The 23,022-nt window shown below is 38.5% G+C and overlaps 4 protein-coding genes across 4 annotated transcripts; 1 reads left to right on the forward strand and 3 right to left on the reverse strand.

Annotated features, from left to right (window-relative positions):
- Nucleotides 1-1,006: 1,006 nt before the first annotated feature.
- Nucleotides 1,007-3,066, reverse strand: LOC137711432 (uncharacterized GPI-anchored protein At4g28100). The gene is made up of 2 exons (XM_068450675.1): nt 2,353-3,066; nt 1,007-1,468 (listed from the first exon to the last, which is right to left on the reverse strand). Exons 1-2 carry the CDS (start codon nt 2,995-2,997, stop codon nt 1,121-1,123), a joined length of 993 nt encoding a protein of 330 aa, XP_068306776.1. The 5' UTR covers nt 2,998-3,066; the 3' UTR covers nt 1,007-1,120.
- A 2,919-nt stretch (nt 3,067-5,985) lies between these two features.
- LOC137709812 (laccase-1-like) lies at nt 5,986-8,417 on the reverse strand. The gene is made up of 5 exons (XM_068448799.1): nt 8,310-8,417; nt 7,937-8,088; nt 7,607-7,848; nt 7,372-7,497; nt 5,986-7,132 (listed from the first exon to the last, which is right to left on the reverse strand). The coding sequence occupies exons 1-5, from the start codon at nt 8,415-8,417 to the stop codon at nt 6,012-6,014; spliced, it is 1,749 nt and encodes a 582-aa protein (XP_068304900.1). The 3' UTR covers nt 5,986-6,011.
- Nucleotides 8,418-13,144: 4,727 nt separating this feature from the next.
- On the forward strand, nt 13,145-16,152 carry LOC137711649 (pentatricopeptide repeat-containing protein At4g02750). The gene is made up of 2 exons (XM_068450903.1): nt 13,145-14,782; nt 14,865-16,152. The coding sequence occupies exons 1-2, from the start codon at nt 13,235-13,237 to the stop codon at nt 15,669-15,671; spliced, it is 2,355 nt and encodes a 784-aa protein (XP_068307004.1). The 5' UTR covers nt 13,145-13,234; the 3' UTR covers nt 15,672-16,152.
- A 121-nt stretch (nt 16,153-16,273) lies between these two features.
- LOC137710435 (mitogen-activated protein kinase 9-like) lies at nt 16,274-20,811 on the reverse strand. Its single transcript, XM_068449453.1, has 11 exons — nt 20,217-20,811; nt 19,392-19,800; nt 19,184-19,311; nt 18,958-19,017; nt 18,694-18,843; nt 18,314-18,469; nt 18,056-18,193; nt 17,891-17,964; nt 17,510-17,614; nt 17,137-17,386; nt 16,274-16,727 (listed from the first exon to the last, which is right to left on the reverse strand). Exons 1-11 carry the CDS (start codon nt 20,577-20,579, stop codon nt 16,653-16,655), a joined length of 1,908 nt encoding a protein of 635 aa, XP_068305554.1. The 5' UTR covers nt 20,580-20,811; the 3' UTR covers nt 16,274-16,652.
- Between the last annotated feature and the right edge of the window lie 2,211 nt (nt 20,812-23,022).

A 23,022-nucleotide genomic window follows, 5' to 3' on the forward strand; every position in this document is an offset into this window, starting at 1 on the left:
GCTTCAGTGTTGTATCCCTTTTTTTTTTTTTTTTTTTTGGATAAGCACTTTTCAAAAAGCTTCTTCCAAAATCTTCAAGCAATTAGATTTTTTTATTTCATTATATTTAAAATAATCGAAAATTCTAGTATACTTGCTATAAGTTATACAAGAATTTCTTCAAACACCTTCCATCTAGATTCAGAGGAGCGGATTTCTTGTTTTTCATGGAGTTTTTCGATGACCGGAGGTGCAGCCGCACCTCCTTAAGTTGCTGGCTTTGTCGCTATCTATAACCTATGCATCGATACACCAGAGTTTACTAAAAAATCTTCAAATTAAATTCCCATATAAACTATATGCACATAGGCTCCACAGCTCAATTCCTTACCTTATGCTTATAGCGTTATGCCAACCCTAGAAGACAAAGGCCCCCTCGTTGGGCGACGTTGACATTTCACAAATATCTCGTGAAGAACACAACTGTCACCAAAATAATGCCACCAAGCAAGTTACATGCAGTCTCCATAATTTGTCTCTTCAATACAAAACAGCAGTCCTCTCGGACATGTTAAACCTTGGCCCACATATGGCTTACTAGTTTTTGGACAAAAATTCCTCCCAATAGTTGCCGATCAAATCTTCGGTGCGGGTAACGTATTGCCGACATCTCTTGCAATTTAGTGAATGACTTACCTACTACCAGTTTCTGCACAATTATGGTGGTCTTCTCTTTTTCACCACGTGCACCACTAGAGTGTTCGGGGGTCCTTGAAAGTCCTCGCATACGCTTCTTCGGACTTTCAGGTGGTCTTGGGTCTATGAATGGATCCGCCCATGCCTACAACCTTTGGGATCGATGCCACAGCGTTCGAACACCATGATGGCATTCCAAGGGTGCAGGGTAGTCTCTCTCCACAATTAGGATAGGATTAGGAGCATTCTGACACAACACGTAATATAACTGCCCTATATAAGTTTTTCTCTTTTTCTCTTCGTTGCCCATAAATGAATGAAGCATCCAATGCATGGGGCAATTGGACATGTCATAAAATGTAGAACAATTACATAGTACATTTAAAATAAAAAAAAATACACAAATCCCATCCGCCATGGTTCATAAATTTTGTGAATCCCTTGGCTAGTTTTGGATGGAGGATAGGGTAAGCTGCAACATAAACAACAAAGAAAGTGACATTACAATGTAGAAAAAGACGGAAGCTGCAAGGATGTTGGATGAGGACTGCTCAGAAATTTGAGAAGAATCGACGGCAAGAGGCATTCCATCGCTGTTGAGCGTGCACGACCGAGGATCAGACCCGTCGGCGCTTACCATGAAAGCCCGGAAGACGGATGTCACCGTGTGGATGTAAGCCGTCCGATTCTTGGCAAGGAGCCAAGTGAGACCCATCAACTGACAGTCTTTGTTGTGCATTTTGGTGGTCCTGTCCCCTAATTTGCTTGAATTGGAAGCTTTCTTCTTGTTAAGCTGATACAAAATAAATTTACTAACTGGTAGGTGCAACATCAAAATCAAATTCATGCTACCGTACAAATACTGTTACACATTAAGCACCTAACTAACTATTCTCAATCCAAACCAAGAAAAATCCGAAATAAATAAAAGAGTTTTAACGAAACACTTACTGTACTGTTCACTTTTAACGAAAATGATATTTTACTTTAAAAAGTCACTCCTGAAACTATTTATTTACAACAACTTTTTGTCATTTTAATTAAAACTCAAAGTTTTCAAATCAGTTTCATTAGTTTTCCTAATAAATAAAGGTAGGCCAGGAAACACTCTCAAATAACCCTATTCTTGTAGCAAATAGACTCATTATGTCGATATTATTGACAAATTACAATTTGACATGTGTAGAATTTTTTTATAATTATTTTGATGCTTTAGTTTTGTATATGTGTCACACAGTAATCTATGGTTACGTAAATACAACCTAGAGGTGGAAAATCAACTTATTGAGTTGTTAATGAGTATATGTTAAGATCCGTTTAATTTAATATCACCATATATTAATATAAATGTGAGATTGTTGGCCCTGATGATAGTTTGAGGTGAAATCGAAATGAGCCTAATCCGATACCCAGACAATCTTCTCTTTCTATATCGACTGCATGTATTACACTCGCTGTAATGGCGCGTCTAGCACTGTTTCTAGAGGGTAATCTAAAGAAGAAAACACTTTCCCAATTCTCAATAATGGAGCTTTAGGGAGAAGAACCAGAAGGAACCCTAATCAATTATTCTTCTTCTTCATTTTTTTGGAAATAAAAACAAAAAATGCAGGCCAACCAGCTACGGTAAATCAAACAAAGACTGAAACTTTACAGTTCCAAAAGAAATGTACTTACATTGTAGAGACTGTGCAAGCATTTGGAGCAGCCGCCAAGACCCGGAAACCCATTATTGCCGCCGCTCAAGCAATCTCTCTCCAACTTCTTCACCTTCGCACCCCCAACAAGCTTCCCCCTTTCGTTCTCCCAAAACGCCTCGGGACAGCTCAAGGGGTGCAATCTTATCCCGCAATAGCAATACACAACATCACAGGTTTCATTCGGCTTGATCAGATCAATTCCTCTTGTTTTCAGCGCCTGTCCCAAGTCCTCAACGCAAGTTTCCGAGTCGTCTGGCAGCAGTGGCAGATCATAAGGCTGACCCGCTACTGCTGAGCTCACCCTGCCTACTCTGCCCAGAGCGGTGGCAGAGTAGGCAGAGTAGAGCCACGCCGCGAGCGCAGGGCAGCACCTGCTTCGCTGTAGGTGGTCAGAGGAGTCACCTTTGGTGGCGGAGCAGGCAGACTTTATGCCGTGGAAGAGCTCATTGGGGAGGTCCAGCGGGCACCCGGCTAAGTCGGATTGTTCTGGGAATGCAGGGATTGTAGCGGGTGGGGATGGATTTCGGGCCGGGTAGAATGACTGGATGGGAGCCGGGTCCGGGTTGGGTAGACCCGGGAAGGCAGGGAAGAGAATGTAAAGGAAGAAGAAGGTGAAGGACATTTGGGTTTGTTTGTACTTTTGGTTTCTGGGTTTTTTTTTTTTATTTGGTACAATCAATCAACAACAGACTGAACAAAGCACTTGAGGAGGAGGGTGGAAGAATTAAAGTGGATGGAGGTAGTGGTGGGTGTGTTGGAGGAGATGAAAGAAAAGGAAAGAAAAGAAAATGGTGTGGGGTTCGGAATGGTTTGGCTGTTTACTAGATTGCTACCTTTGGCTCAGCGTTATTATTATTATTATTTTTTAATTAAAAAGGATCGGCTGGTGATATCGTTACGATAGTTCATTTTTTTAGAGGCCAGAAAGATTTACAGAGGTATTTTAACCTCTCACTGATCATCATCGTGCGATTTACTAGCATCAAGAATCGAATCTAAGACATGTTGTATAAAATATATACTTAAAATTCATTTTCAATCACTGAGTCACTTTATAGTGGTTATGTTTTTGTAGATCTAACCTTTAGTATTGTCAATATAAGTGCTATATGTCTCTATAAAATGTAGATAAAGTTGGTAGAGATTAGTAATAGTATCATGAACAAATGATTCATAAGGAAGTTAAGTTTGTTTCACATAAGGCATACATGTCTGTGTATTAGGGTATTTCCAGTGGGATACATGTTTGTTTCGAAAAACTTTACACTAACCATGCTTCTTATTATGCTCTTGAGATAGAATATGGAGAATTTGCTTTGTAAAAGTTTATACAATCGAGTTTTTAAATTTCTGAATTAATAGACTCAAAGTATTTCTTTGAAATCGTGTATATACACTTGGGGATACCGCAACTTCTGCATTGACAAACTTAAAGAATTTACCTTGTAACCATGTGTTTATACTCGACAATATCACAAATTCTCTTGCATATACTACACTTGTGTGAGAATATGTAGAGAACGTTACAGGAAGTCAAGCAACCATATGAGTGTGGGGTTTCCCAAATCCACCAACAAATCACGCATACTTAAATAACTCAGGCTAAATAGCTCCATTGTAAACAATTTAGCAAATTCACGGATTTTTTAAGAGATTTTGTCTATGTTTGTGTGCAACTTTATATTTTATTCCTTTTCCTCCTTAACTAATTTATCAACTGAGTTGCCACTAACAATTTGTTATTAGCATTGACAACATTTACAACATTGGAAAGACGAAGGTAACGATTTTTTGGTCTTTTAGAAGTGAGAACATCGAAGCCACCTAGGCAATTCTCTTATCTTTTGCCAAAACACCTAGTCCTTAGTTTAATGTCCATTTTGACTTATAAACTTATAAGTGACCAAAGGGAATTGAGATCCTCTCCGAATTTTTGTGTCTGGAGTCAATGGATTCGGAAATTTTTACCACTCACTTTAAATTATACGGTTCTTATTACTCATTCCACTTAACCACCTCACACAACCTAAGAATTCAAATCCCTCTTTCTTTTTCTTCAACAATCCATCTCCGAATTCTTAAGCTCCGAACACAGAAATCCAAAAAGAATCTCAACGTAACCTAAGGCATCACACAAAGCAGAGTTTATGTTGCCTTGCAGAAAGTGAATAAAAGACTTCTCTCAGTCAAACTTAAGATTTCCAAGCGAAACCTCCTCGCTGTAATTCATGTTTTCTAATGGAGAAAAATTTCGATCGAATTATTTGACCATGTCATCTTTTGTAAGTCATCACTTCTTACAAAATCGTAAAATTATCATTCTGACCTCAGTTTACATTTATCTCACATGTCAGAGTAGCATTTCCAAGCAACCCTAGTGAAATTTCCATAAAGCATTTGCCAAATTTTTATATTGTTTTCTGTATTAGCTGCACGCGTTCCACTCTAAAGCTGGCAGTAGTTCCAAAGAGAAAAAGCTGCGTGGCTCTCACTTTTGTTTGTGAAAGCAAATATGCTTCTCAGCCATCTCTCTTTCTTTTTTATTTTTGTTCCAATTTGATCTTGTATGATATATTGTTAGAAAAATGTTTAGAGGATTATTTCTAAAGTAAGATTTTTCATAAATTCTCTTCAAAATTATAATTTAATGTTAATTTTCGTATTAATTTATAAAATATTGTACAAAAAATATAAAGTAATAAAAATGTCATGAAAAGTCGGACGAATCTCCTTAGCATTTCTTGTTATTTAGAAATTAAATTACTATTACTATCGCTATTATCATCATTGAAACAAAAGTGTTTTTAAAGAGAGGGATTAAAGGTTGTTGAAAGTTTATGAAATATGGAATTTACTATAGTAGTTTCGACAGATTGGTCCACGAACCTTCTTTAACAATAGTCTTATTCAATGTAACAATAGTTTCACTTTATCGTCTTGTAATTATTTCAGTTTTTGTAACCATTTGGCAGTACTTATTATTTATATTTTCTTAGAGTAAAAGAAATACATAAAAACTTGCCTATCTTACTCCTCACATGAGATATACATAGAAATCTCAGCCTAGGACGGAATTGGAGTATTATGTCTATCTCACGATTTGTCCTACACACTCCAATCTAGATGTCAAGTACGCATCTAAATTGAAGCGTGCTCGCCATCACCCAAATATGTGACTAGCCATGATAATCGTGAAACTATAACTAAAGTCGACAACTGATAACTCTAAAATTCTAGTTCATATGAATTAGTTATAAGCTGTCAACTTTAGTTATGCCTTCACACTTTTCATGTTACGTCACCCGTTTGGATGATGGTCAACACATCTCAACTTCGGTGCCTACTAAACATGGGGATTGGGTGTGTCATTTCACATACCGGATAAGTTCTCCAAAAGACGAGATTGAAAGGATGGAGAGCTTCAAAAGAAAAAAAAGTAGTTTTACTACTTTTCATACATTCCCGATGAAAATACTTCTATCACACAGAAAACTCCCTAGTGCGGTCCTTGATACTCAAAAGTACAAAGCCTATATATTATATCAGGTATATCAGGTATATATGTTCATAAAAAAAGAAAAGTTCAAAGCCATTGTTTAACAACAAATACTAATTCGAGTCGTCTATGAGAAAAACTCAGCATGACGGAAGATCATCAGGGGGAGGAAGCACACACTGAGACGGTTTAGGACCATTTTTCACAATAAACCCCGAGGCAAGACCCCAAGAAGTATGCTCTTCAAGGTGACAATGAATGAACCAAACTCCCGGATTGTCGGCCTTGAATCGAATCGCCGCCCATCCTCCGGTCGGAACTGCCACCGTGTTTCTCTCTGGAGGGTCAACGAGGTTGTACTTTGCCGGATCCTTGGTAGCGTTGAAGTTTCCAAACCCCATACCGACAATAAAAAAGTTGTGTCCATGCACATGAATTGGATGGTTCTCAGTGTTAAGAAAACTTGTACCTTGTAGCACAATTTCTAAGTTTGTTCCGTGCTCCACTTCCATAATCTTAGTACCAAATTTCGGGTTCACGTTCTCCGAAACTGGATCCACACCAGTGTAATCAAACGGCTTCAAAGGCTTCTCTGGGAAATCGGTGGAGTACTTGGCGCCTTTGAGCTTCTTGTAATGTGATTCTAAAATCGACAAGGCTGGACGAATGAAGGACTGGTTGTTCATAGAAGCTGCAAATCTCTTGCCAGCATAACCCTTGCAGGTTTTGTTGGCTGGACAATCTTGGAGATTTAGGCTTATAACTATTACAACATGCTTGTCGACGGTTTTAGGCACGTTGCACGGATACTTGGGTGAGGCTAGGCTTCTGAGCTTGTAATTAAATTTAGTGACAAACTTCGTGTCTTCCATTTTAGGGAGGTTGTATTTTTCCAGCGCAAAAGTACTCGGCGCTTTCGGGGGATACTTAGTTTTGTCACCCTTTGTGTTCTTGTAACGCAAGAAACCGGCTGTGGTGGAATTGTCGAAAGGGAAAACAGAGGTGAGGTAAGGCCAGGCCGCCATCAAAAAGGCACCCGAGGAGTCAGGGACTTGATTTGCAGTGAGCAAAACGTTGGTGGTTTGGCCAGGACCTACCATGATCGCTGAGGTTGTGAATGGTTTGGTGTACACGGCATCAATCTCCACGACAGTTAGTGTGTGATTAGCCACAGCAAAGAAAAGCTCATCGTTGAGTGCTGCATTGATAATTCTAAGCAAGTAGGTTTTTCCATGTTCCACAGTTTTGATGAAGGTATCAGCTGCATAAGTACAACAAAGATCGTGTAAATTCTTTGTAGAAAAGAGAAAAAAATTGGTTGAAAATTAGGCCGCTCAAGACTGATTATGTAGGAAGTACTTCTGCACATAAAAGCTACACGTTCGAATTTTAATTAAAAATCAAAGTGCTTCATGGAAAAACACTTGAAAGCTTTCGAGAAACCACTTTTAGCCTTTACAGGAACAATCCTAGACGGACCCTTAAGTTTTGGATATATACCTTTGTTGGAGCAAGGATAGAGTGGTCCTGGCAACCCGTTGATGGTATAAGCATCTGAACTATTAGGTCCAGCTCCAGTCTTCATTTCAGCTTCCACTTTACCTACATCTGAACTCCACCATTCACCTGCAACATAGCAAAACACGTGAGCAATTCAAGATCAGAAATTATGAACTCTCTAGAAAACATGGAACAAAAAATAATAGTCCTCCTGTACTTTTTTTCGTATAATTACCAAAAATGATGGGGAATTCTTCTTGAATTGGAGCGGAAAATGGAAAAGGCATGCGCGGATGGATGACAAGGGCACCATAAACGGTAGCTCGTTGCCAGGCATAATGAGCATGCCACCAGAGAGTGCCTCTTTGGTATTCCACAGTGAACTTGTATGTGTAGGTCTTGCCCCCTCTTATAGGACATTGTGTGATATAAGCTGGGCCGTCTGCCCATCCTGTTCTTAGTTGCTTCACACCATGCCTGCACCCATAGTAATAAACCAACAACTTAATTCGTATCTTAACAGAATCAAAGTCGGTGTGATTAATCTAAGTTTAGTTAAACCCACCAATGGATGGTGGTGTTTTCGGCAACGCGGTTAGTGACCTTAATCTCAACATGATCACCTTCATAGACAGCAATGGTTGGCCCTGGAAACTCTCCATTCACTGTTAGAAGTGGCTTTGTGCTGCACAAACGAGTTACATTCTTCCACTCAACCTGAAAAAAAAAAAAAAAAAAAAGAACCAAAAAGCAAATAAATCAAGCTTTCAATTTCCTACTTTCTTTTGGTAATCACATTACCGAAGATAGAACAGTGATTTTCACTCTCATTTTTCTTCTTTTGCACCCAGTTCAAAGGCTAGAAAAAGAGATGAGTGCATGGGAGAAAAGGGAGTGCAAAAATTACTTCACTAAAATAAAAGCGGACTCCAGCTTACATTAAACTCAAAGCGTCGTGTTGTTTGCGAGAAACAAGACGGTAAAGCCCCGTTAAGTATGATTAGCATGAGCATTAATACACTATAATGCTGGCTCAAACTCTCCATAACTAAAACCTGAGAGCGGGCTCAAGACTTACTCTTTCTGTATAACGTATATTGCATGCACCAGTTGAGTTTTACCAAAACTTCACTGCAAACTACCCCTTTATATACATGCTAAAATTGAAGAAAAAGTTCTTTATGCTAATAAATTTAAGTAAAGAAATATTTTGGTGACGCTAGATGAGTAGGTGAGGAGGGGTCGAGACACTGAACATGTCAAATTGAGTTTTTGAAAAGGTGGAAATTTGTTTGAACCCTTGGCTGCTAATAATGCAGTTCATAACTATTTGTTCAAACCTTTATAAAGATAATTAAATATTAATTATTGGGATTTTTTGCCACTAATTATTTGGCCAAACCCTTGTAGATTAAGAACTAAGAGCCGACTAAACCTTTATAAAGATAAGGTTTTTAACCAAAATGGTTCTTGAGATTTGCATAACTCTTCACCTTGGTCCTTGAGCTTTGAAATCAATAGAAGTAGCATCTGAGTTCGTCCACCATCAATTATTTTGATTCTTTCGTGAAAAATTATGTTATACAAGGACCAAAATAACAAAAAATACCCTCAATTTAAAAAACAATGAGCCAAAATGATTTGAGAAAAACTTAGGGTGTTTTTGTCATTTTACCCTTGTCTAATGAAGATTTTCACATAATGACCAAAATGATTGATGGTGGACAAATTCAAGGATCACTTCCATCAATTTCAAATCTCAATGATCAAATTGAGGAGTTTTGCCAATCTCATAAATTATTTTGGCTAAAAAAGCCTAAAGATAATTATATTACTTTTTTGTTTTATTTGTCATTTTGTTATCCACCGTATTGTCATTTCCTTCATCATTTGGTTCTTAATGGGTAGAAATTTGGGTCCCAAAAAAGATGGGTGGGTTGGTGTAGAAGCTATGATTGAAGACAAGGAAGCTTGGACTAAACCAGTAGTATCTTTTTGCATATCGCAAAACAGCACAGATTCGTTGTAGTTTCAATTAGTTCAAAGGTGTGACTTGTTTAGTTAGACCATTGCAATTTGCAGGCATGTGGCAAAGATTGCAGCATGAAGATTATAGAATATACATTTTTGTAATTTGAAATTCATCGAAGTGGTCTCTGAGTTTGTCAATTGTCAATCATTTTGGTCATTTCATAAAAAAATCTGTTATATAAGGATCAAAATGACAAATAGCTCAACTCAAAAAACAAAACAAAAAAACTAAAATGATTTGGCAAAAAATTGAAGGTGTCATTTTGGTCCTTATTTAATGCAGATTTTTCACGAAATGACCAAAATGATTTATGGTAGACAAACTTAGTGACCATATGTCACATCTCGGCCCGGCCCCCCACCACATCCCAAGCTCGACTCCACCGTAGCATGATATTGTCCACTTTGGGCTCCGACCACACCCTCGCGGTTTTGTTTATGAGAACTCACACGAGAACTTCCCAGTGGGTCACCTATCATGAGATTGCTCTCGTGCGCTCCTCGCTTAACTTCGGAATTCCTACGAAACCCGAAACCAGAGCTCCCAAAAGGCCTCGTGCTAGGTAAAGATGAGAATATACATATATAAGGCTTACAAGATCCACTCCCCTGGACGATGTGAGATGTTACAATCCAGCCCCCTTAGGGGCCCAACGTCCTCGTTGGCACACTTCAAGCCAAGGATTGGCTCTGACACCAAATTGTCATATCCCGGCCCGGGCCCCCACCACATCCCCGGCTTGACTCCACTGTAGCACGATATTGTCCGTTTTGGGCCCCGACCACGCCTTCACGGTTTTGTTTCTGGGAGCTCACACGAGAACTTCCCAGTGGGTTACCCATCATGGGATTGCTCTCGCGCACTACTCGCTTAACTTTGGAGTTCCTACGAAACCCGAAACCAGTGAGCTCTCAAAAGGTCTCGTGCTAGGTAGAGATGAGAATATACATAGAAGGCTTACATGATCCACTCCCCTGGACGATATAAGATGTTACACCATGTTTATCGATTTTAAATTTCAAAGACAAAAATAAGGAATTATCCTAGCCTAGTGCACCATTTTAAATGAAAAGCCTCATACATATGTATAAAAGTATAATTCTTTTGTTTCTTAGTCCCTTCACCAACTAAAGGTGAGCTAGCTAGCTAGCTAACTTAAATTATTTTTTTCCTCCAATAGAAATGGTGAGGATGGAGATATGGAGGACAAACACCAACCATTTGATGAGGACGGTGCTAAAGGAATCATACCAAAAGAAAATAATAAATAAATAAGTAAAAAGATGCCAAATGATGCTGTAGATATGATGTAGGTGGGGGTTGGTTGAGTTTTGCAAATTTGTATATTAGTAATTGATGCCACTATATTGAGGCTACTTATGGAGAAAATTTGGCTTGTAATCGGTGGTATTATCTTTTATTTAGTATTCTTCTCATCATGTGATATGTTTTTCCTTTTTTTATAAATTTTTGTATATACAATTATTTATTATGTTTGAAACATCTAATGGTGAATCCAGAAGTTTTTTTTCTTTGTGGCAAGATGTAGCTTAAATCCGCATCACTTTTTTCTCTTCTTGCCCAACATTCCAAATTCACTCCACAGTGCCCATTCTTGGCGTACCTTAACCCTCACAACAAACGTTTATCAAATAGGTTGCCCCCAAATCAACTATAATCGTTCGTAAAAAAGTATGGAACACATGTATAGCAAAGAGGGTGAGTAGCTACGACCATACTAAACAAAGTGGAGAGAACTTGAGATGAATATGGTAGCAACAAGGGCGGTAGGGGAGATATCCTTCACTTGTCCTCACGCGAATCCGCTGCTAGAACCATAGCCTACTAAAAGCCAGGCACTAGTTGATCAAAAACACTAAAAGCCAGGTCCTGGAAGAACTTGAGATAAGCATCTTGTACTAGTTAATTTTCTGTCCTTTTCAATCCCATACATCTTTCAGAAGCTATACGAACATAGTTTAATGTAATTAGGCCAACAAATTGCCAATTTTCACACGGTCCCTTGGAAGAATCTAACATGTTATAAGATGCTTCTATACAGTAGGGTAAACCCTAAACCTAAATCATTTCGCATTTTCTTTAAGTGTATTTGTATTTCTGATTTTCTGCATATACTGCCATGCATTACTGAGACGTGCATCAACTTCTTTTCTTGGTCAAGATTGGCAAACTGCGTTTGTTTACAAGTTTTTCTGTAAGTTGATCGTGTAAGTCGCGATATGAAGTCAGCTTCTTCCTTTGTAGAAGCACCACGTAGTGTAGTACTAATAAATAATAATAATACAAAAACAATAAAGACTTATCTTACTGAGTGTGATCAGCTGTATGAATTCTAAAATATCATTGTGCTCGATTTTGCAAGTTTTTTGTTAGCTCTAAATACTCCAAGTCTTTTCTTAGAATTCTCTTTCAAGTCTTTATAGGTCTTCCTTTACTCTTTTGCCCTAAGCTGCTTGTCTCATAATCGCACCTTCTATTATGAGACAGAGGCTCAAGGCAATAGAAGTAGAGAATGATCCAGAAAGACTTAGAAAGAGACTTAAGAAATAAAGTACTTGAAACTAACAGAAAACTTGATGCAAAACCAAGTATATTAGCGTTCTTGGATTCATAATATTAAAATAATAATAATAATTACCAAATATGATAATTGGCTAAAAGATAATAGACATTTCGAGTTATTAAAAATCTATGAAGTAGTTGACCGACTTTGACTTTAAAGCAACTGGATTGTATTACTAACACGAGGAATATTATGCAATCAAGCTTTGTAGTCAGGATAAGGAAACTACAAATTCTTTACATTTATAAATATATGTCAACCCTCAAACCTAAAGCCAAAAGCTTTGCCATGTGAGTCCTCATCAACTAGACATTCCACTCAAATTTTCCACTACGTAATGTGAAGCTGTAGGTCCCAATTTCAAAAAACTTTTAATTAGGTCTACTAGGCATGTTTAAGCTAATTAAGTGAAGTTTTAGCTTAAAATAGTATGATAGTTTCTTCAATTAGATAAATCGTCGTCAAGCAACATGATCACATCTGTTGTTCAATTAATCTCACAAAAAAAGGAGATCTGTAGATCCGATTCATGTTGATCTCACGCATGTAAGAGAGTTGTTTTATTCCGCTATGTGACATCATACTCTAAAATCTCTCTTTCAATTGAATCCCATTTTTATCAAGGTTAAAATCCATGGTTTTGTGACATATGCTAACAACTTATAACTTAGATGCCATGTAAAGGACAAGTAGAACTTAGGGTAAGTTTGGTAGGCTGGTTTGGATTGGTTTGAATGGGATTTGGGTATTGGTTGAGCTGGCTTGTACTAGCTTGGAAACTCATATCTAAGTTGTGTTTCTAAATCTCACTTATTTTGAATTTAGATTTAGCTTTGAGATTCAAATCTGATTCGTGATGCGCTTAATTCTGACAAACACAAGACTTGTGTTCAATTTAATTGGATTTCTCTTATCCAGTCCCGTCCACCAAACAAGCCCATAAAAGCGGATGAGGATCCTCTTCGAATTCTCTCACATCTTATCCGTTCATCGTGCGGTTAATGTTTAATTTTAAATATAAAAAAATTTCATAATGATTTATGACTGCATATTGTAAGATAAACAAATAGGATATGAGAGATCCTCACAAAAGGTTCCGGATAGGATCCAAATCCCTTAAAAGCTGAACCAACTAACTAGATAATTAAAAAGGAGGGCCAAAATTCTAAATTACTCAATTCGTAGGCAATAAAACTCCATTTTTTACGTTTTGCATGCCGAGGAGAAGCAAATTTTGAAGGGAGACAATGCGCGGGAGTTACCGTTTCAGACCGTTGCACAGCGGCAGCGACAACTTCTGCTCCCGGTCATTCAAATCCCAGCAACCCATCAACATCAAGGACCGAACAGGAAATCCCACTTCTCAAAATCCAATCCCATCGAAGAAAACACTAACCCAGAAACGCAGATCCATGAACAAGTTATCCAACTCCTCCGACTCCGAAATTGTGAAATCGAACATGGACATCACCACCCACATGCGCAACGGCCGATGCGAAGCCGCTCTGCTTGTCTTCAACGCCATGCCCCGGCGGAGTCCCGTGTCTTATAACGCTATGGTATCTGGGTACCTAGCAAATGGCAAGTTTGATCTTGCAAAGGACATATTTGAGAAAATGCCTGAGAGAGACCTGGTTTCTTGGAATGTGATGCTTAGTGGGTATGTGAGGAACAGGGATCTTGGTGCCGCTCGTGCCTTGTTTGAACGAATGCCCGAGAAGGATGTTGTTTCGTGGAATGCTATGTTGTCGGGTTATGCCCAGAACGGGTATGTTGATGAGGCGAGGACGATTTTTCAAGGGATGCCGGATAAGAATGAGATTTCGTGGAATGGGTTGCTTGCAGCGTATGTGCAGAATGGAAGGGTAGAAGATGCTCGTAGGTTGTTTGAGTCGAAAGCAGATTGGGAAGCAGTTTCTTGGAATTGTTTGATGGGTGGATTTGTAAAACAAAAGAGATTGGTTAATGCTAGGCAGCTTTTTGACCAGATGCCTGTGAGGGATGAAGTTTCCTGGAATACCATGATCACGGGATATGCGCAGAATGAGCAAATGTCAGAAGCTAGGAGATTGTTTGAGGAGTGTCCAATTCGGGATGTGTTTGCATGGACATCAATGCTTTCGGGTTATGTGCAGAATGGAATGTTGGATGAAGCAAGAAGTATCTTTGATGAAATGCCAGAAAAGAATTCGGTTTCGTGGAATGCAATGATTGCAGGTTATGTACAATGCAAGAGAATGGACATGGCAACGAAATTGTTTGAAGCAATGCCTTCTAGGAATGCCAGTTCATGGAATACCATTTTAACTGGCTATGCTCAGAGTGGTGATATTGTTCGTGCCAAGGAAATCTTTGATAGCATGCCTCGGCGCGATTCCATCTCTTGGGCGGCTATTATTGCTGGTTATGCTCAAAATGGTTATAGTGAAGAGGCTTTGCAACTCTTTGTAGAGATGAAAAGAGACGGGGAAAGGTTGACTAGGTCTTCGTTTACCTGTGCTTTGAGCACCTGTGCTGAAATTGCAGCTTTGGAGTTGGGAAAGCAGTTGCACGGACGTATGACAAAAGCAGGATACGAAACTGGGTGCTATGTGGGGAATGCACTACTTGTAATGTACTGTAAATGTGGAAGCATTGAGGAAGCATATGACGTTTTCCAAGGAATAGCTGAAAAGGATGTTGTCTCATGGAACACGATGATCTATGGCTATGCAAGGCATGGATTTGGCTTAAAGGCTCTTACAGTTTTTGACTCAATGAAGGCGGCGGGTATCAAACCAGATGATGTAACAATGGTAATTGTTAATTCATTGACCTTATTGATTTGAACTCCTCAACGTCGTCTAATGGTTTATTTTTCTTTTGATTCCATTTCAGGTTGGCGTGTTGTCTGCTTGTAGTCATACTGGTCTGGTAGACAGGGGCACCAAATATTTTTATTCAATGAATCAGGATTATGGCATAACAGCAAATTCAAAACACTATACCTGCATGATTGACCTTTTAGGTAGAGCAGGGCGCTTGGAGGAAGCACAGAATTTGATGAGAGATATGTCTTTTGAACCGGATGCTGCAATGTGGGGAGCTCTGCTTGGTGCAAGCCGGATTCATGGCAATACCAAGTTAGGTGAAAAGGCTGCTCGGATAATTTTCGAGATGGAGCCTGAAAATGCAGGAATGTATGTTCTTCTCTCGAATTTATATGCAGCTTCAGGCAGATGGGGCGATGTTAATAAGATGAGATTGAAGATGAGGGATAAAGGTGTCAGGAAAGTACCTGGATATAGCTGGGTTGAAGTCCAAAACAAGACTCATACATTTTCAGTTGGGGACACTATACACCCTGACAAGGACAAGATATATGCCTTCTTAGAAGAGTTGGATTTGGAAATGAAGCGGGAGGGGTATGTTTCGTCTACAAAGCTGGTTTTGCACGATGTGGAAGAGGAAGAGAAAGAGCATATGCTGAAGCATCACAGCGAGAAATTAGCGGTGGCATTTGGGATTCTTTCAATTCCAGCTGGGAGGCCAGTCCGCGTGATAAAGAACTTGCGAGTTTGTGAAGACTGCCATAATGCCATCAAGTACATATCCAAGATTGTGGGAAGGACAATAATCCTAAGGGATTCCCACCGCTTCCACCACTTCACCGGAGGTAATTGTTCATGCGGGGATTACTGGTGAGAATCGATGACTTCATTGTGATGAAGAAAGTTGAGGATTCTATTGCAATTACTCTCCGTTCTTTGAAAAAGTCCGTCAGATCATCCCTGCTCCCACCATTGGTGCTGTATTTACAGTGTGCGCAAGAGAAAACTTGTTAGTCTACAGCTCAGTGAAGTGATGAGAAATCGGAGTGGCAAGCGAAAGTTCAATCGAGGAGAAATACATCCCAGTGATGAACATTTGAAATGATTAGTTGGAAGCGGCTTGATAATTTTGCCATGTTACAAGTGAAGCCGAGGTGGAGGGGTGAATTGGTTAAAGAGCATTCAAACCTTGGACGAGGTCCCGAGTTCGATTCCCCCTCTGCCAACATCGTTTGTATAAAAAAGAAAAAAGAAAAAAAAAAGGATAATGAGTTCGATTCTCTCTGTTAATGCATAATGAGGTGGTAGAGCGGATGTGTTCATCTGTGAACCCGTGTTTGAATTCTCCCACCCGTAATTTAGCCGTGAATCCGTGTTTGAATTCTCCCACCCGTAATTTAGATTAGTCTTGGCGTAGAATATTGCTCGTGTCAAAAATTGAAAAACTAATAATAACATACGCTATATTTCCATCAATTTTGTTTCTATTACATATCACACAATCATTAAACAACGGGAAAAATAAATAATAATAATAATAATAATAATAAAATAAAATAAAAAAGTCTTGTCCATGAAATGGCCTCATTTTAAATTCCACACAGGCCCCTGAACTCTCAGAACCACCCGCGACTTACAGCAGAGCAATTTGCTATGTATTGTGGTTACACAATGAAGGAAAAATAAATCGACAAGTCCTCCTAAATGGTGTTAGCTTCTAACTGAAAATAACATATATATATTCGGTTTCGAATGTTGATTGTTACAGAGCACCCTTTCTACTAAATACGGGGAAAGGAGGCGGACCACAAAGTTGCACCTGTTTTTTTTTTCTAACACAGATCGATGAAGAAGCTCAGGCGCGAAGAGCTTGAACCTTTTGGGTCAAACCATCAACTGACTCGTCGTTGATCTCCGCAATTGCTTCCTCCTGTGGGAAAAAGAATGTAAGCATCCATATAAGCATTTTACACAACGGATCCATCATTTTGCATCAGCTTCGACCATCATATATTAGTAGCCCGGAATGGATTGATTTAAACAAGAAGTATAAAGAGAAAACCAACAAAATACCATTACTAACGTTTTTATCACAATTCGAAACTTAGTTTTATATATCTGTTAATTATGCTTAGTTACTTGAACTTCCAAAACGCATGGAATTTCGAATATCATGTAAAGTATGATTGCTCACTCAAGTTTTTTGAGACACTTTGATTTTCAGACAAGTAGCGACCTTTTTTAAGTGTAACAGAGATCTATCACCAAATTGTATGCAAGATGCCTGAGCCATGATCAAACAGGAGGAAGTGAGGTACATATGAAATGATGCTACTTACCTCCAAATCTTCTTTCGGTTTTACACCTATACACTTGGAAGCACTAATGCTAGCACTCTTCAATAGGCTACGACTGGTTACTGGTGTGTAGACTGTCTTGCTAGGTCCATTCTGTCCATCAGCATTTACGGTGCCATCAGGTTGCTCCGACCCTGGAGGACTCTCAAGAGTTGAGGCAACAGAAGCAGCAGTCCTTTCCAAATCATTGTCGTGGCCAGCATTCTCAACCTTGGGTCCACAAACCCGCTCTCTAAGGAATAAGATGTCACAGTAATTAAGATGAACTAATAAGGTAGAAGCTAGAAGCGATTTGATTTGTTCCTCAAGACATCTAAATCAAACTTAATCCCTAAATGCTTATCCAAAAACATACCTGGGCAAGGAAGCATGTTGCCTTTGCAGTGGAGGGGTACCCCTTTCACCTTTACCATAGTTCTCCTCGAAATGTGCAAACTGCCGCTTAAATCGATCAACACCACTAGAATGACATAAGGCGATGATACAAGGTTAATAACTCCAAGAACCAAAAATTCAGAATGGAGACTTATAAAGCGAAGTGGTGAATGAAAAACTACTATTATCTATATCTAGATAAACTCAAGGGTTTTGTTTTTTGTTTCAGCCCATTGGCCGGAACACATAACAGGGAGTGGCCCGTCCGTTCCCAGTAAACCCTTCCCCATGCAATGAGGCTCAACTGATTGAATAATCAACAAAATGATTCATTACTTCCGGGAACCAATAGCCTCCTCACCTAGGATACATAAAGCTGGTCTGATCTCCACCTCGGAGATACTCCTGCAGCATCTGTGGATGATACTCCAAAATCTGTTTCAACACAATATTTGTTATAGCAATAGTGAAGCAGAAGAAACCACAATGCTAGAAATCAAACATGTATTAACCTTTAAGTCCATACCTCCCTATAGATTAACTCTCTAACATCATCTTTTGTCAACTTCCTTCGTTCAAACTCAAACTCAAGTTTTGAAATGGGTTGGGTGGACGGCTCACGGTCAACATTTGCCAAACCATGAAAGTAAGGATCAGCTAATGCCTACAAGCGTAAGCATTAGGGATTTATGAGGCACTGTGATCCCAATCAGTTTTGAAGGATGCATCATGGTATGCAGTATACATCACAAATGTTGCATGTACTCAAATTACTTAACCTTACCTCTTCAGCTGTCAGACGATCCTTTGGATCAAAGGCAAGGAGCTGCTCCAGTAAGCGAAGAGCCAAGGGATCAACACCAGGGAACTTATGTGTGAAAGGAACTGGTTGTTTTTTCCGCATGCTACTCAGGTACCTTCTTGCTTTTTCATTCCGAATCTGCCAGGGACATGAAAAAGTAATTATTTGATGGGATAAATAAGAATTTGGCAGTTACATGCAAGAATATGGATGGTTTACTACAAGAATTGTAAGAACAAAGTAAACTGAGAAGTTCAGTGGCAGCCTGCTAAAAGTTTTATTTTTTTTATTTGGCTAGCACGAGAAATAATTACTGCGTCTTTTGATGACAGAGTAGTAGTTATTAGAATAAAATAACTGACCCTTGCAATAGATTCTGCAGAAGGTGTGCCAAGCAAATCGGTCATGAGATCCAATTGGTGCACCACATTTTTACCAGGAAACAGCGGTTTGCCAGTGAGTATTTCCGCAAATATGCATCCTATGCTCCAAATATCAATTGCAGGAGTGTACTGCCAAAATTATGGTGATAGACAATAAATCTACAGTCGAAAATAAAGAATCATCTTATCCTCCAATAGATACATATATACAATATAAGATCTTAGAAATGAAGCGTAGCTTACCTTTGAGAAAAATGAACCGCACAGCTCGGGAGCACGGTACCATCGAGTTGCAACATAATCCTTCACACAAGTAAGAAGCTTAGTCCACAAGCAGTATTGTTTATAGGCCTAGTGTTTGCAACTTATAAATTAAAGAAATCAACGACTTCTAATTAGCAACCACAAAAGTAGAGATTTTAGGAGTTGCGTGGTGACATGCCATGATTGGCACAACTGAACAACTTACTGTCCAAAAAATAGCAGACGGGGCATCATTGAAAGATACACGAGCAAGGCCAAAGTCACATATCTTTAATTTGCAGTCAGCATTAGCAAGAATGTTTTTTGGCTTTAAATCTCGATGAAATACATTTGCTACAAGATACAGAGGAAATTTAATTATTAATTATCGTTACTACGGCAAAAGCCAAAAGAAGTTACTGAAAAATACAAACCTGTATGAGTATACTTTAGGCCACGGAGAAGCTGGTACAAGAAAAATTGATAATGTTCAGGAGTAAGATCATCATTTGCCTTAATAACTTGGTGAAGGTCAGATTCCATCAACTCAAAAACAACATAAATATCTCTGAACTCTCGTCGTGAAGGAGGAAGCATAATGTGCTTTATTTCAACAATATCAGGATGACGAAGCAAGCGAAGGAGCTTAATTTCTCTCAGGATCCTTGTAGCATCCGAAACATGCTCGAAAACATCATTAATTTTCTTGATTGCAACCTTTTCTCCAGTGTGCGTGTCAATTGCAGAACCCACGACACCATAACTTCCTTTCCCAATGACTTCCTGAACCTGGTATCGACTTCCCTCTCCATACTCGGTGAAGAATTCTGTTTCTAGATTGCCCTGCATTAAAGATCAACAACCATTATTAGTGATCAAAATATACGTGATTATCTATAAACAAGCATAGAGGAGTAAGGAAACAACATGAACATTGTAATTCGTTCGATCCAGAAAATGCTTTTTAACGAATTCACACAGTACAGCCACATTCGCCGAGTTGGTTTAAAGCATTCAATCTTACACCCCTAAGGACCCGAATTCCCCCTCCCCAATATTGTTGTATCAAAAGTCCATCTCTTTCTATCTCCTATACCATGAAGCTCTAAAATTTTGGAGGTATTCAATAAATTCCAAACAAAACACCCCGCATTCAACCAAGCAGAATCAAAGCAAGAAAAACCAAATCAGATCAACACCCAGATGAACAAATTCAAAAACAAAAGAAACCCAGATCGTAAAAATACAAAAAAAGGAACCTTCTTCTGTGAATCCATGGGGTGAGCAGCTCTGAAGTCGGCCCTTGTAGGAACTCTGATGACCTTCAATCCTGAAATGTCAAAGTCGTCCTCAACCTCAAACTGCAGATGGTGCTGGTTCTCCCGGCCTTGTTTTTGTTCCGGCTGATGAGAATCGGACGGTTGGGCGCTTAAATCGGAGACGTGGGCACCATTGTGATCATTGCCCAGTTTATTAATTTTGTTGTTGTCGGAGTAGTTATGATTATTATTTGGATTAGAAGTATTAATAATAGTTGCGGAAGTGGAAGTGGAAGAAGAAGAAGACGAGCGACGTTGAAACCAGCGACGGACACCCTCCACCAGAGTAGCTCCACTCCCCATATACTCTGCCCGCTCTCTCTCTCTCTCTCTCTCCTCCTCTCAGCCACACAATTGCAGCATTGCCCGCTCTCTCTCTCTCCTCTCACGCACTATTTTCTCGCTCTTTTATCGGAGATTTTCTTTCGTGTCCGATGGTCCCCGTGCAGAGAGAGAGTTTTGATTAGGTGCACAGATGGGGAGGGATGGCAATGTCAACCGTGCCGTGCACTTTACCACGTTCTGCATTTTGGGAGATGGGCATTTGGTGTCCATTATACCATCAGCATAAAAATGCAATAATTAGGTAAGGAGATCAAATTTTTAAATTAAATTTTATAAACAAAAAATGTAGATATTGATAATTATATTATATTTAAGTATTTATTAATGTTCTTATTTTCTATTATGATCCATCATTTATTTAAAATTTTAATCTTCCTAACATTATCTTAAAAAAGCTTTTTAGCCAAAATGGTCACTGAGATTTTCATAACTCCTCACCTTGATCCCTGAGATTTGAAATCGATAGAATTGATCCCGAGATTGTCTACCATCAATCATTTTGGTTATTTTGTGAAAAAATTCCATTTAATAAGAATAAAATGACAAAAATACCCTCAATTTTTGTCAAATCATTTTGACTTGTTGTTTATTGAACTAAGGGTATTTTTGTTATTTTAATCCTTATTTAACATAATGTTTCTCGGACAGACCAAAATGATTGATGGTGGATAATTTTAATGACCATTTCTATTAATTTCAAATCTCAAGGACTAAAGTAATGAGTTATGCAAATCTCATGAACCATTTTGTCTAAAAAGGCTCTTAAAAATAAGTAGACATCAAGTATGATATAATCTTATGGGGAAATTTTCGATATTATATGGGTGTTACATGCAATGGTCTAAGAATGGACTAGCGGCTGCCTAGGGATTGGACGGTAGTTTTCATAAGGATTTTGGACAAAACGGTCATTAAAACCGGAAAGAGACTAGGCGGTTTAAGCAGTAAGCAGTCTAGACGGCACTGGGCGGTTCCAAATTTAAGTTAACTAATTAAGTTAAGGTGGAAAATATGTAACCTACCTAAAGGAAACCTAGAAGCTCACGCGCAACATCTAATCTTGTCGCTCTGTGTCTGTGCAAATCCAAAAGCTCTCGCTCGCGCTGCATTTTGTCTCCTTGATCCTACAAACCCAGACTTGATGAGTTGATCCTACAAGCTCCGCAACTCTACCTTTGCGTCGTCTCTCTCTCACCATGTTTGCAATATGATTCTTTGTAAATATTATGTGATTTAGACTCTACACACATACCTCTGAACTCGTTCTTTATCTGGAGGAAATCTTGATGGATGAGATGAGAGTCGAGGCCCACTGACTATTGTCAAATTATTCTTTTCCTTTGTAAATCATGCGAAGCTTTTGATTGTTAATTTGCTCACTGAATTAGAATCAGGAACCGTTGTTACATTTGTAATTTGTTAATTTGCTTATTGAGCTTTTTTGTTTTTACTGTATTATATCTTTATTTTATTTCTAATATAAGTGTTGTTTTTTTTTTTTCTAAATGTAAACAGTCACTTATTTATATGAAATAATAATAAATTAACTTAATCATCATAGGTGTTAGGTTCCAACCCGCCGTCCAACTAGCGCCGAACATCTTTTAGAGCAATGGTTAAGTGTGTGTACTCTTTTGGAGCTGTTTGATAATCATTTCGTCATTAGTTTTTAATTTTAGTCTTCAAATTTCACTTGTTTGAAAACTGAAATATTGTTTGGTAACTATTTCTAGTTTTCAAAAAAATGAAAACTACTTTATTAAGTGTTCAAAATTTAGCCTTAAATTTTCAATTTTCCTTTTATGATGGTGAGGCATTGCTTCCATCACTGATAAGAAGAACACCAAATTCTCCTATGGGTGCTTCAATAACATTATAGTCATAAAAAGTTGGTACGAAAAAAACTTCTATGCAAAGTTCAAAATGGTGAATTGAGGTAGAGTGCACCGATCGTCCAGTCACTTGGCCGGCTAGTGAAAGAAAAAGCTTGCATCTAAAGCTTATTCAACAGATAAATAAGTTACTTGTGCTCTATTACATAACATTAAGTTATGCTACGGGAACCCTTTCAAAAGTGGGAGGGACTTTCCACATACTCTATGTCACTTTATGTTTTTTACACAATGTTTTATAAAGTTTGAATAAGAATTAATGTCAAACTATGGGATGACAAAAAGTTTATTAAAAGTCTCACTTTGGAAGAGAGTCTCCTTAAAATTTCTCTACTATCAAAATGATAATTGATTTCCATATGCAAGTAAGTTTCTAACATACTCGATCAATTTACTAAAGCTTTTTAGCTAAAATTGTTCATGAGATTGACATAATTTCTTACCTTGGTCCATGAGATTTGAAATCGATAAAAGTGGTTCATGAGTTTGTCCATCATCAATCATTTTGG

Source organism: Pyrus communis, chromosome 12 (assembly GCF_963583255.1).
Source record: "Pyrus communis chromosome 12, drPyrComm1.1, whole genome shotgun sequence".
Classification (NCBI taxonomy): domain Eukaryota; kingdom Viridiplantae; phylum Streptophyta; class Magnoliopsida; order Rosales; family Rosaceae; genus Pyrus; species Pyrus communis.

What these genes read in the sequence shown, in the direction of transcription:
- LOC137711432 (XM_068450675.1), bottom strand. Translation starts at nt 2,997, where the DNA reads ATGTCCTTCACCTTCTTCTTCCTTTACATTCTCTTCCCTGCCTTCCCG. An exon ending in GCTTGCACAGTCTCTACAAT is followed by an intron (nt 1,469 to 2,352) that starts GTAAGTACATTT and finishes ATTTTGTATCAG; the next exon opens with CTTAACAAGAAGAAAGCTTC.
- LOC137711649 (XM_068450903.1), top strand. Translation starts at nt 13,235, where the DNA reads ATGCGCGGGAGTTACCGTTTCAGACCGTTGCACAGCGGCAGCGACAAC. An exon ending in AACCAGATGATGTAACAATG is followed by an intron (nt 14,783 to 14,864) that starts GTAATTGTTAAT and finishes ATTCCATTTCAG; the next exon opens with GTTGGCGTGTTGTCTGCTTG.
- LOC137710435 (XM_068449453.1), bottom strand. Translation starts at nt 20,579, where the DNA reads ATGGGGAGTGGAGCTACTCTGGTGGAGGGTGTCCGTCGCTGGTTTCAA. An exon ending in GCGGTTCATTTTTCTCAAAG is followed by an intron (nt 18,844 to 18,957) that starts GTAAGCTACGCT and finishes TAATTTTGGCAG; the next exon opens with TACACTCCTGCAATTGATAT. An exon ending in CTGCAGAATCTATTGCAAGG is followed by an intron (nt 18,470 to 18,693) that starts GTCAGTTATTTT and finishes TGTCCCTGGCAG; the next exon opens with ATTCGGAATGAAAAAGCAAG.
- LOC137709812 (XM_068448799.1), bottom strand. Translation starts at nt 8,417, where the DNA reads ATGGAGAGTTTGAGCCAGCATTATAGTGTATTAATGCTCATGCTAATC. An exon ending in CACGACGCTTTGAGTTTAAT is followed by an intron (nt 8,089 to 8,309) that starts GTAAGCTGGAGT and finishes TTTTTTTTTCAG; the next exon opens with GTTGAGTGGAAGAATGTAAC. An exon ending in CTATCCTTGCTCCAACAAAG is followed by an intron (nt 7,133 to 7,371) that starts GTATATATCCAA and finishes GTACTTATGCAG; the next exon opens with CTGATACCTTCATCAAAACT.